Below are 12,253 nucleotides of genomic sequence, written 5' to 3'. Positions count from 1 at the left end.
GATTTGGGAGATCGATATAATACTCAGCAATCACTTTGAGACAAGAATAAGTGGCTACATAGTTTGAAAGTCAGAATGTCGAATTGAGTTTATGATATAAGCCGCATATACTAGTAGAATGAGATAGGATGATGTGAAGTATAGTTGGTGATGTTCAATTAGGAAGGATATTGTCTTCTTGGTGCTTTAGTAGCTGGGATTAGAGATTCTATTTTCAGGAAAATGGTGCTTAAAGGTCAAGAATTTCATTTTCTATAGGACCAAGATGACTATAAAGTCATAGTAGGCCTAGAACCAAAGCATTAAGCCATTTACTAGTCTAGGACTCATTATAATTATTTTCTGGGCACAGAATGGATCCTAGATGAGAAGTTGTATTAGTTTTCTGTTGCTGCATAAGAAATTAGTACAAATGTATAACAGTATAATATACTATTAATTAGTACAGATTTATAAAAAGTATAATCATCGGAGTTCCCACCATGGCGCAGTGGTTAACGAATCCGACTAGGAACCATGAGGTTGCGGGTTCGCTCCCCTGGCCTTCCTCAGTGGGTTAAGGATCCGGCATTGCCGTGAGCTGTGGTGTAGGTTGCAGATGCGGCTCAGATCTGGCATTGTTGTGGCTGTGGTGTAGGCCGGCGGCTACAGCTCTGATTTGATTCCTAGCCTGGGAATCTCCATATGCTGTGGGAAGCGGCCCTAGAAAAGGAAAAAAGACAAAAGTAAATAAATAAATAAAATAAAGTATAATCATCCCTTTATTAGTTCACAGTTCTGTATGTTGGTATACTGGCATGTGGTGACTGGGTTCTATGTTTAGGGTCTTAAAGGCCTGAAATCAGCATTAAACCTCTTCTCAGGTAACTCTAACATCTGATTCATTTTGGCTTGGCCATCATTTGTCATTTCTTATTTGAGTTGTCACATGTCTGGTTTTTGGTATGAATAATGATATTTTATTGTCTATGGGACTCTTTGGCTCTTATGTTAGGATACTTTGGTCCCTATTTAAAGTGTTTTAAATTTTAGGAGACATTTGCTTTTTATAGGTTTGACGCGCAGTTCCTTCTCTACTTTTGTGGACTGCGGTTCCATGACAGTCTAATTTTCAGAACCTTTGTCATACTCTTTTAGTTTATCTTGTACAGGTGGGATTACCTCTGGTCTCTGCTTATGCTGCTTAAGGCGTCAAAAGAAGCTTCCCCAGGATAGGGTACTTGGTGCTCCTGGTGGGTGAAGGGAATCTGAACCACTCGATGAAGAGTGCTTTCTGGCCCAGGCACTTGTGACATGGTCTCCTTTGACTCTAAAGGATAGAGGGTTCTTACCAGGTTCAGAGCTTTCTGTGGAGTGATCCCTGTTGCTGGTACTAGCATGTTGCCAGATGTTTTTGGGTAGGGGAGAGAAGCTTCAGGCCCATCTTGAGTTGAAGAACATTTTCCAGGTGTGAACTTTTGGTGGGGAAATCACTTTTGCTGATACCGTTGGCCACTGATATGTCTAGGTGGTGAAGGGGAATCTCAGGTCCAGCAGGGAAGGACAGTACTTTCCCTATTTATTGTCAGCAGGGCTCTCAATCGTTCCTACTTGCAGCTTCTGCAGGGCTCACCTGGTATTTGTGGGATTCGCATTTGATGTGATGTAGAACCTATTTGAGTCACTTCCTTTTACTAAGTTGGAAGTTAAGAAATGCTGGGCCTGGGTTACCTTTTTTGTTGGTAGAGGGTCATAAAGTGCCCTGCTTGAAGTTACTCCTCTATTCTAAGTTTTCAGCCAGTCCACCTTCTTCTTTCAAACTTTATAGCTCTCCTTAGGTTGTCATATTATTTTCAGGATATATAGTTGTACATATAAAGGGAGAGCAGGGAGAGAGGAATATAAGCCATCTTATCTGGATTAGAAATCCTCTGTGCCTTTTAATTGCTTACCTGGTTAGGTCAGGCTCACTCTGCATAATCTCCCAATTATCTGTGCCATATATCATAATCTAATAATGGAAATGATATTCCATCACACTCAGAGGTTTCATACTCATGGAGGGGTACTACAAGGATCACTGGGTGTCATCTTAGAATTCTGCCACAGAAGGTCTATGTGAATGTACTGAAGCATTAATTATCACCCTTTGAAAGGCTGGAACCTCTTAGGATAGTATGAAAGCCAAGTACTATTATAATTATTATACTCACTTTAAATGAAGTATATCTGATATCAGAAATACTTCATAAAAATGATAAACAATTTTCAGAATTTAATGTGAATGTCAGGGGTTTGGTATAAGCCTTTATTTCTAGCCATGAAAATATCTTCTGTATGAAAGATATGCTGGCTCAATGATGTATTAAAAAACTTCACCACCACTCCCCATTTATATTTTATAGTTATGTGCAAATACTGTGGCTGCCAGCAATTCACATAGAAAATAAAGGTCAGTGATGTTTCTGACTTAAAATTTTTAGAGCAGGTTCATACTTAACACTGTTTACATTTGTAGAGGTTGCAATTGCACACAACTTATGATTATTGCCTTAGGTTATAATACAGTGTACTGTCACCTAAACTAGGATTGAAAATTTTAAGGAAAACTTGCTGGACTGGCTAATACACCAAAAAAATGTCTTCAGGCTGAATTAGCATAAAAATCCTTCACTGTGTTTAGATTGGAAGAAAGCGTGGTCTAATTTTAGATTTTAGATAGTCATGATTTTGGGTGACAGTTTCACTAGGGACAATTAGAATTGAACTATATAGGTATGTTTTTGAACTCAGGTTTTAGCTTTAAAGGCTTTCATACTGCAACTTGAGAGGCTCTAATCAGCAGTTGGGTACTTTGGATCATTCACACAATGACTGAGTCATATATAAACCATAAAACTCTTTGTAAGAAATAATCTGTTTTAAAAAATAATTTGTGAACTAAACTTACATATAAAATTAAATTGAAACAAATATACTTAAGCAAAAATTAAATAAATGCCTATAACTGCCCTTTTCCTTCGTTGTTTACAATCACAGCAAACCAAAGGGTGACATGTTTAAGAGAAAGGTGATTAAGTTACAAATATTTGTCATCTTATCACTTATAAAGACAAAATGTATTCTCGCTAATGTACAAGATCTGAGTAGATGAAAGGAAAATAGGGTTGTTAAAGAGCTGATAGAGTGGCATAGAGCAAGGGGAAGGGACAAGAAAGCATTGACAGACTGGATTTGAAGAGTTCAGAATGCTGATTGTGATAGATGGTTTTTGATTTGCTTTTCAGGCCTACTTGCTATCCTCAACCCTGCTCTGTGATTCCACTCTATCGGGTTCATCAACCAATCTTTCTGTGTCATCAAGTTTGGTTTGGCTAATGTGAACTACTGACAAGAGATTGGATGTCAGGAAAGAAAGGTAAGGGTATTTATTTCCATGATTCCCCCCCTCCCAGCCCCACCCTGCACACTGTAGATTGTCAGTGGTTGCCACTGTATAAGGTTACAGCTCTTGTTGAGTGGACTTGTATTACAACTATAAGACTTTCTAGGTTGCAGGAACTACTGGTTCTTTATGCCCCTTTATGCCTAGTGATTATAATACTGGCTTCTCAATGTTTCTGGCCTTAGGGTACTTCATCATCTCTTGGTTTCTCTTCATTCTCTACACGGTTTAGTCTCTTCATTAAGTGCTATTCCATTACTCTTTTCAAGTGTTCCATCAATTTTTGACTAGGACCCTAACTGATACATTGATACTGGGGAATAAGAGAAACTTTAAGGTAATACTAGGGACAGTGGAATAAACTGCTTGAGAGAGAGATAGAGAAGATTTTCAAAGCTTTATAGCATTCTCTGAATGTAACATGACTTCCTTATGTGAGTGACTCTAATACAGTCTTAAATCACTTCTTAGTTATTTGGTTGGGTTCCTTTTTATTTGCATGCACAAATAAGAGATGTCTGGAATTTACATAACTAGATAATTACTATTAGGATCTCTCTGGATTGATTACATCATATTAAGATTTTTCTTTCATGGAATCAGAAACATCCCAACCCGGTGTACATGCTAAATTTCTATAGAAATTCAATGAATTGCTATGGTGTAAAATTAATTTTTATTGTCAAATTGGATAATATTGTTTAACTTTGTAATATTTCCTTTTATTATGGAACAGAAACTGGGGAAGGTCCAATAATTCCTTCCAGAACCAGTGATTTAGTTCAGATTGTAACATATAGATTCAGAATTAAATTAAATTAAATTGTTATATTAAACATAAATAACTCTAAAAGTGGACATGAGAAAGGTGACTTATTTGTCCATCCCTAAAACACTTCATATAGATGAGAATTCAGATGTCAATTAGAATTTCCTCTCTCTCTGGAGTCCACTATTTCCCCACGACAAATAGGACAGGTGGAATTCTCAGCCAGCCAGCGATCAATGCAGTGAATGTGAAATTCATGGGAGCAAGGTAGGATGCGAATCTTGTTGCCTTCTGTGTATTCTGTGATGCAAATGCTACAGGCTTTTAATACATCATATTTGCTAAAAGATCTTACAGCCAAGTTGTCAATCTGTTCTTTGGTGAGTCCTGTAGCTTGGTATAGATAATCATCATTTAAGAGGAAAAACTGGTCCAGATCAAGGGAGGGCCAAGAGTCACTTTCATCAAATATTATTGGGGTCATCTGTCTACTCTCTTGCCTGGTCTCTGATAAGCCTGATGATAAACTTCTTGCCTCACTGCCTTCAAACATCAGTGAGCTGATTTCTGAATTTTCATCACTTGAGCTGGAACTGGATATAGGACTAGAACTATAACTAGACATGTCACTGGAGCTTGAAGTAAAAATCAGTGTGGAACTCGAATGGGGATCATAGCTAGCATTTGAATTGGAACCAGATCTTGTACTACTACTACTACTATTAGAACCATTTGTTCCATTTGATGACTCTGTCCTCTCTATGCTTTGACTTGGAGTTGGGACACTAGGTTCTAAATTACTGTCACTGTCCATAAGGTTACTTGAATCACTAAATCCTGTCATTGTTTGACCTAACAGGCTCTGAATTGGAACATATGTTTTATCATTTAAGCTAGTATTTAAAATTCCACCAATGGGATTTCTGATGGTATTCACATGAGTTTTCATGTCTGCCTGCTCAGAATGTGAAAACATAAGGCTTGGTCCTCCTTGTTCACTTTCTAAAGTGACAGTAGTGTTTGGTGTCTCAGATGTTAACTGAGTTCTACTAGCTATGCTCTCTCTCTGAGAATGTGCTTCAGGATGAACTCGTCCTACTTCAAGATTGAAGGGTATAGTTGGATTTATCTCTCTAAATCTCCAAGCTTCACCACTGCTGGTTGTGTCTGGAGAACATTCTTCCTGAATGGTATGCCTTGTTCTAGAAGTTTCAGTAAGACCCCTATTTTGTAACTCAAGTCCAGTTATTTGCTTTCTCAATGTTTCTTGGTGTTCAGTGCTAGCAAATGTCTCAGTCTCATTTACCAGAGGCTGCTCTAAAGCCTGAGATGACTCACTATGATGATATCTTCGGAAAATTTCCCTCAGTGAATTTGGAGGTGACCTGCTTTCAATTCTTGCTCTGGTTCTCCTATAGTCTGGGCTCTTACTTCTTGTTCTTCTCTGACCTCTGGTGGGTGAGGCTTCCATTAATGCTTCAGTTGCACTTTGCTCTGATCTAGATGGTCTTGTAAATATTGATTCAAATTGTGGATTTTCTACTTGCCTCTGCATGTCTTCCATGTTTTCTCTTCTGGAAAATCTTTCAGATGCTACATATTCATTCTCTGGATTTAGGCTGTCATTATTAAGGTTAAAATTTATGTCTAAACTGAATCTGAAATCATCACTGTTTGGATTAATTTGACTTACTACTTCTCTCCAAGATTGGTTTTCTATTTGGTCACTTGTCACATTTTCAGTTTCTTCGAAAGAATTAAGCCAGTCTATTATAGAGTCACGACTAGACACATCATCTGAAGAATCTCCTCCACCTGTTAAAAAAAGGGGGGGTCATAAAGGAACTACCAAAATTAAAACCATCATAAAACAGTACTCTGAAACTTTGTTTCAAAAGCAAACAAAAATGACAACTTAAATACTCTGATGTTTTAAAGCGATTTCACAGATGTAAGATTTTGTAAACTATACTGCCTAGATTTAAAAATTTCAATTCCATGTGAAAATAATGAGTTAATCCTAGCTAAATTTAGAGAGTTTTTAAAAAGGGAATCTGGAGGAAGTTTGTTTTTCAGAATTTCATATACGCAGCCCTGTGTACTACTGTAGGGGGAATGTCAAGAGACAACATTTTTTCAGCCCACTGTCACAACACTTATGCAGTTAAACAAGGTAAACACCAGTTAAGGTAGGGTGCTAATATTTTAGTTCAGTTTACATTATTGTCTAATTCTCATTAGTCTCCATCATTACTACTTACAGGCTCTTAATTTAAGGGCTTTTGATGATACATAAAATTGTTTTAAAATAGAAGCTTATTGCCAACTATAAGCAAGTTTTATAAGTTTAAAAGTATTTGAATATTGAATATGTATTAATGTTGCCAAGATTTTGAATTGACATTAAATTGAAGGTCAGAGCAAATGAATAAATTGAACTTAGTATGGTACATATAAAACCATATTCAGGAACCAAAGTATTATAGTTTATTTTTCATTATATAGTAAAATTCTCTAGTTCACACTGGGAGAGAAGGCACCAGACCTGAGATTAGAACAAGGTTTCTCAGCCTTTGCACTGCTGACATTTTGGTGCTGGACAATTCTTTGTTTGGGGAAGCTATCCTCTGCATTGTGAGATATTCGACAGCACCCCACCCCTCTGCCAACTAGATGGTAGTAATGCCCATGCCTTGTGTGTGACAACCAAAAATATCTCTAGACATTGCCAAGTATCCCCTGGGGTGAGGGAGAGCAAAATGGCTCCCAGTTGAGATACACTTGATTAGTATATAAAATATTTCTTTTTGCTTTTTCACATGTCTATGTAGAAAAAAAATTTAGGAAGTCTGAGGAATTTTAAATGAGGTAGAAAGCCAAGAAAAACACGAACAAGCTACTTCTCATTGTTTCCCAATTAAAACAACCCAAATGTGACCCAGGAAAAAAAATACCTTGACATTCTCCCCCAAAATCAAGTGAATGCCAGTTCTTTTTTAATGAGAAGTTACTTACCAAATTAATTTATGCCCCTTCCATATAACCGTTGGCCGACATTTTCTATTACGAAGTTCCGTATTCATCCCAACCTATTCCCCGCCCAGCCACCCACCCAAAGTGAAATATACCTTTATTTTCGTCTGAGTTTTGTGGTAGATTTTCTTTAATTAGTTGAAGTCTTCTCAGCAACTCTTCTTCTGTACTTTCACCTGGGATGCCTAGCAAATTGTTATTCCTCATAAGTTTGTAATCTTCTTCCCTCAGTTTATTTACAAATCGGTAGAAATCTTCTTCTCGAAGCAGTCGGTCCCTCTGACATTTGCGTTGGGCCGAAGCTTCATCTCCTTCATCACTGGAATCTGAGTTTTCCATCTTGATGAACAAGTGGAAAATTATCTGAATTTCACAACATAGTGTTGAAATTCAACCCCACTTCCGTCGGAGTGTCCGGTATCCGACGCAGACTGAGTCCCCCTCCAAAGAGGTTCCTCGCTCTTTCCCTCCCGCGTCAGTTTTGTAGCTTCTGGTGAGTCCTTGGTTGGGAGCCACCTCAATCTCAGAACTTGCTAGGCGTTGCCTAGGAATCCGTTAGCGTGCCAACTGTTACCGAATTGGGACCGAATTCAAGTTAGGTTTCATTTCATTCAAAAACCGGTCAGTATTTCTGAGGGCTTAAAGTATACCAAGCTCCGTCCTTCACCTCGTTTCACCCACATGAGCCGGACAGCCTTTCAGGAGGCTTTTTCAGGCTGTCTGATATGCTCTAGTTAGTGTGTCCTCTCCCTTTTAACTCTTAATGGCTTCATCTTGCATTATAAGATCCCTCAATCTTCTGTGTGAAACAAATAAACAAACAAAAAAACACCAAAATTTTGGCAGGTTTTTCTGCCCAGCCAGGGAATTCCTTCTCCACAAAAGCATCAGGTTTCATTTTTGTCCTTCTTTCCCATAAATAATATAAATATTATTTAAACAAAACTAGCCAGAACATCATAAGAACTTTTAGAACAGATCCATAATAGTTATTTTACTTACCATAACAAGCACTGAGTTTGCTGATTTTGTTCCATGTATGTTAGTGGAACCAGAATGGCTTGGTGAAAATTAAAGTAACACTCATTTGCAATGCTATTTGAAGGACACCTCTAAGAGTTTCTAAATGTTATTACCAGATTCTTGTAACACTTGTTTGGGACTTTTTCATTCAGATTGTTCATGTAAAGACAAGACGTGGTTATTGAATTTGAGACTTTATTTAATATGACTTATTTAGTAATTAATCTGCCCGCATAAACTGGTCAGTTATTGTCTCAGCTCCTAGTGATATGTCAGCTGTTGAAGCAGTTTGTACTTCCAAATAGTTCATACTCCAAGTGGGTAAACACCACATAGAAACTATCAAAATATAGTACATTACATGTTATAATACATTTATATATGTGTATTGTGAAGTACAGGGAACTGTGTTACAGTTAAGTTATTTAATGGAGATGGAAAACATCTTTAAATGTGAGTTCCTACAGATGGAAAGTGGCAGTTATGTGTTGGTAAAGAAAGACTATGTCAGACAGAAGAAAAAGACTGGGAAGACCTTGGTTTGTTTGGGCCACTGCATCCTCAATTTTGGGGTTGGGGTGGCAAAGCTGTGAAATTAATCAAAGAAAGAATAATTGACACCAGTTATAAATTAAGTTTTTTTTTTTCATGTAAGAAATACGACACTGATCAAGATGTTTTGTTATTTACTGAGAACAAGCAATGGATTTCATTTTTCCTTGTTTACTGTCCTTTTAACATACTTATGTTAACAGCATTCTGACTTTGCTGTGGGGCGGGGGGACCTATTCTCCTTTCTTAGTCCAGTTGGTTTAGGTTTAGCTGAATTAACTGCCGTGGCTAAAAGAAAGGACATATGCACATGATGCAGCCATGTCTAATCAGCATATCTCAAATTGATTAAGGTAATTGGTTTAAGCATGGATATGTGAGCAAAAGTACATTTAAGAGTTAAATCTGAGTTGTTAGCTAGAACTATTTTGAAAATGAGAAATCATTTTTTCCACTGTAGTTGCTAAGCTGATAGGATAAAAACCTAAAGATGTTGTGACTATGTCATATACCTGAGAAAGAGGAAAATTGACATGAAGAGACAGAGGAAAACAAAGATGAAGAAAGAGCAAGATGCCTGAGAAAAAAGTTGAGAAATATATAGAGCTAGATGTGCCTTAAGATTTTTAGATCTGTAAACCAGAGTATTTCATTTTTAATATATAAGCTTGTTAAAGATTCCTGCCCCTTATGATGGAAAGAATCCTCATAGTTGTTATAGGAGAGTGATATGATTGGTGATGTAATCAGAGGTCAAAAAATAATTTGATAGAGTGGAGGAGGTCAGGGAATAAGTGAAATAAATGAAGGAAATTAAGTGGTCCAGGCTTCCAGTTACAAAATAAAGAAGCCAAGGGGATGAAATGTACAGTGTGGAGAATATATTCAAGAATAATGTATTATCTTTGTAGGATGACAGATGGTAACTAGACTTGTGATCGTTTTGTAATTACAGAATTAAATGCAATTTTATAATTACATTTATATAAATATCTAATTACAGAATGGTGCACGGGGAACTAACATAGTGTTATATACCATGTATACTTCAAAAGATAAACTCATAAAAAAAGGTCAGATTTGTGGTTATCAGAGGTGAGGCAGGGGGAGGGGGAAGATGGGATCAAGGTGATAAATAGGAATAAACTTCTAGGTACTAGATAAATAAGCATGGGGATGTAAAGTACACCATGATTAATACAATTAAGACTGCTGTATGTTGTATATGAAAGTTGTGTAAATCCTAAGAGTTCTCATTACAAAGGAAAATTGTTTTCATTTTCTTTTTTTTGTGTGTGCCTCTATGAGGTGAAGGATATTCACTAAACTTATTGTGGTAATCATTTCATGATTCTAAGTATGTTTAAGTGTAGGGGAGCAAAGCTTGCCACCCCAAAATGTTTCTTTGGCATGCTATTTCAAGCAGAAAATATCTAGGCCCAAAATTCACAAGAAGAAACTTTGACCTTGTTCCTGACTGCCTAAATAAATTTAAATAGAGGGCCTGTTCCACACTAGAGCTATCACCAGAGATATCTGTAAAGAATATGGCCTAGTTGTGGTGGGGCCAAGAGATCAGAGACCACACTGTGTCCCATTGTTTCTGGATGGCCCATTTACCAAACATTTACTTTTCCATTTTCATATAAATCATCTTCCTCCCCTTTTAAAGTCTCAAACCACTATCTCCAACACCCTCTCGTCTTGAGCTGAAGATGATATTTAAGGTGAGAGTTTCAGTCATTTTGGTTATTAAGTTTTCTTAGGTCTCTCCCATATGTACATGTATTAAATTTTATTTCCTTCTGTTAATATGTGTCATGTCAGTTCAATTCTTAGACAAGCCCGAAGAATCTAGAAAGGTAGAGGAAAATTTCTTGATGTCCAACATAAGTAAGATCATTATTGCTATATGCCTTAAACTTAGTGCTATTTGTCAATTTATATCTCCATAAAACTGGAAGAAGAAAAAACCAAGTAATTGTTTAACGTGTAACATATGACATTTTAACATTATATGTTAATATTGTGGATAAATTTCCTACTTCTTTGTGCCATAAGATTCTTTCACAATGTTCCTGTTTTTGTATGTTTCATTTATTATTCAATGTGTTCTGATAACTTGGCCCAGTAATACTCATTTACTTCTCGAATGAAGAGAAAATATCCTGAGGTAAAATATCCATTGAACATTTGGTTTATATTTAAGAAGCAGAATGGTCCTGGTGGGAAATAAAATGTCTTTCACTGATAACTTAATGAAGAGTAAGATAATGCTATGTGACCAATTAGCTCCCTGGTGGGATTTTAAGATGCCTAAGTTTAGCAAACTCTTAATTAGTGTGAGGTGTGTGCCTCTGTGTGTGCGTGCATGTGTATATGTGGTATGTTTAAAAATTTGTTTTAACAGATGCTTGATTAGATTAATAACCATTGACTTCAGTGTGGTTTCTGGATACTAGTAATAGTTCTGTTTCTTGAAGTTTTGAAAGTTCCTTGGCCATGAGACTATATTTCATCTCAAACTTTAAATTACTAAAACACTATGTTATTATCTACTTTAAGGTTTTTGTTTTCGGTTTTTTTTTTTGCAACACTCCACTGCATGGGGAATTTCCCAAGCAAGGAGTCAAACCTCTGCCACAGCAGTGACCCAGGCCGCTGCAGTAATAACACCTTAACCTGCTGAACTACAAGGGAACTCCTAATGCCTTGTTTTTAATATTTATTCCCGAATATCACAATTGATGTTCTCAAACATCATTTCAATTCAGTGAATTTATGGGTAATATACTGAGGCAATTCAATACACAGGAAAAAGGATTGGGTTGAGAATTTAGAGCCCTAGGTTTAAGTCCAATGACTAATGGATTACTTGCCCAATCAGTTACTCTTTCTAGACTCCAGTTTCTTAAACTCTAATATGTGAAAGTTGAATTTGTTTTTCAGTTTGATTTAGTCAGTTTCTCAGACAAAGAGAATTGGGCAGTGGGAATGGAAAATAAATCAGGAAGATAAATACTGTATTATTTCACTTATATGTGGAATCTATAAAAAAGAAAAGACAAAACAAAGCTTACTGAAAAAGAGATCAGCCTTGTGGTTACCAGAGGAAGGGGGAGGAGGGTAGAGGAGGGGGAACGGTGGAAGGTGCTCAAAAGTTACAAACTTACAGTTATAAATAAGTACTAGGGATATACTGTACAATATGATGACTATAGATACCACTGCTATATAATACATACAGAAGTTGTTGAGAGAGTAAATTCTAAGTATTCTCATCATAAGGAGAACATTTTTTTCCCTTCTTTTTGTTGTATCTATATGAGAAGATGGATGTTAGCTGGACCTACTGTGGTAATTATTTCACAACATACATAAATCACACCATCATTCTGCACGCGTTAAGCTTATACAGTGATAAGTGTCAATTATTTCTCAATAGAACTGGA

General features: G+C 36.7%; 1 protein-coding gene and 1 long non-coding RNA gene across 2 annotated transcripts in view; one reads left to right on the top strand and one right to left on the bottom strand.

Moving 5' to 3' along the window:
- The window catches only part of LOC110257761, a 77,756-nt gene extending 74,359 nt beyond the window's left edge, over positions 1–3,397 (top strand). Inside the window, exon 2 of the long non-coding RNA XR_002340719.1 lies at positions 3,267–3,397. This is a non-coding gene — a long non-coding RNA (uncharacterized LOC110257761). The remainder of the gene's footprint in view (positions 1–3,266) is intronic.
- LOC100151952 (E3 ubiquitin-protein ligase RLIM-like) lies at positions 4,345–7,565 on the bottom strand. Its single transcript, XM_001924867.5, has 2 exons — positions 7,322–7,565; positions 4,345–6,008 (listed from the first exon to the last, which is right to left on the bottom strand). The coding sequence occupies exons 1-2, from the start codon at positions 7,563–7,565 to the stop codon at positions 4,345–4,347; spliced, it is 1,908 nt and encodes a 635-aa protein (XP_001924902.3).

This window comes from Sus scrofa, chromosome X (assembly GCF_000003025.6).
Source record: "Sus scrofa isolate TJ Tabasco breed Duroc chromosome X, Sscrofa11.1, whole genome shotgun sequence".
In the NCBI taxonomy this organism is placed as follows: domain Eukaryota; kingdom Metazoa; phylum Chordata; class Mammalia; order Artiodactyla; family Suidae; genus Sus; species Sus scrofa.
Note: the sequence above shows the minus strand (reverse complement) of the source record. Positions and strands in the feature narration are given on the sequence as shown.

Coding starts and splice junctions, on each gene's coding strand:
- LOC100151952 (XM_001924867.5), bottom strand. CDS start 7,565: ATGGAAAACTCAGATTCCAGTGATGAAGGAGATGAAGCTTCGGCCCAA. Junction 6,009..7,321: donor AAACTCAGACGAAAATAAAG/GTATATTTCACT, acceptor TTTTTTTAACAG/GTGGAGGAGATTCTTCAGAT.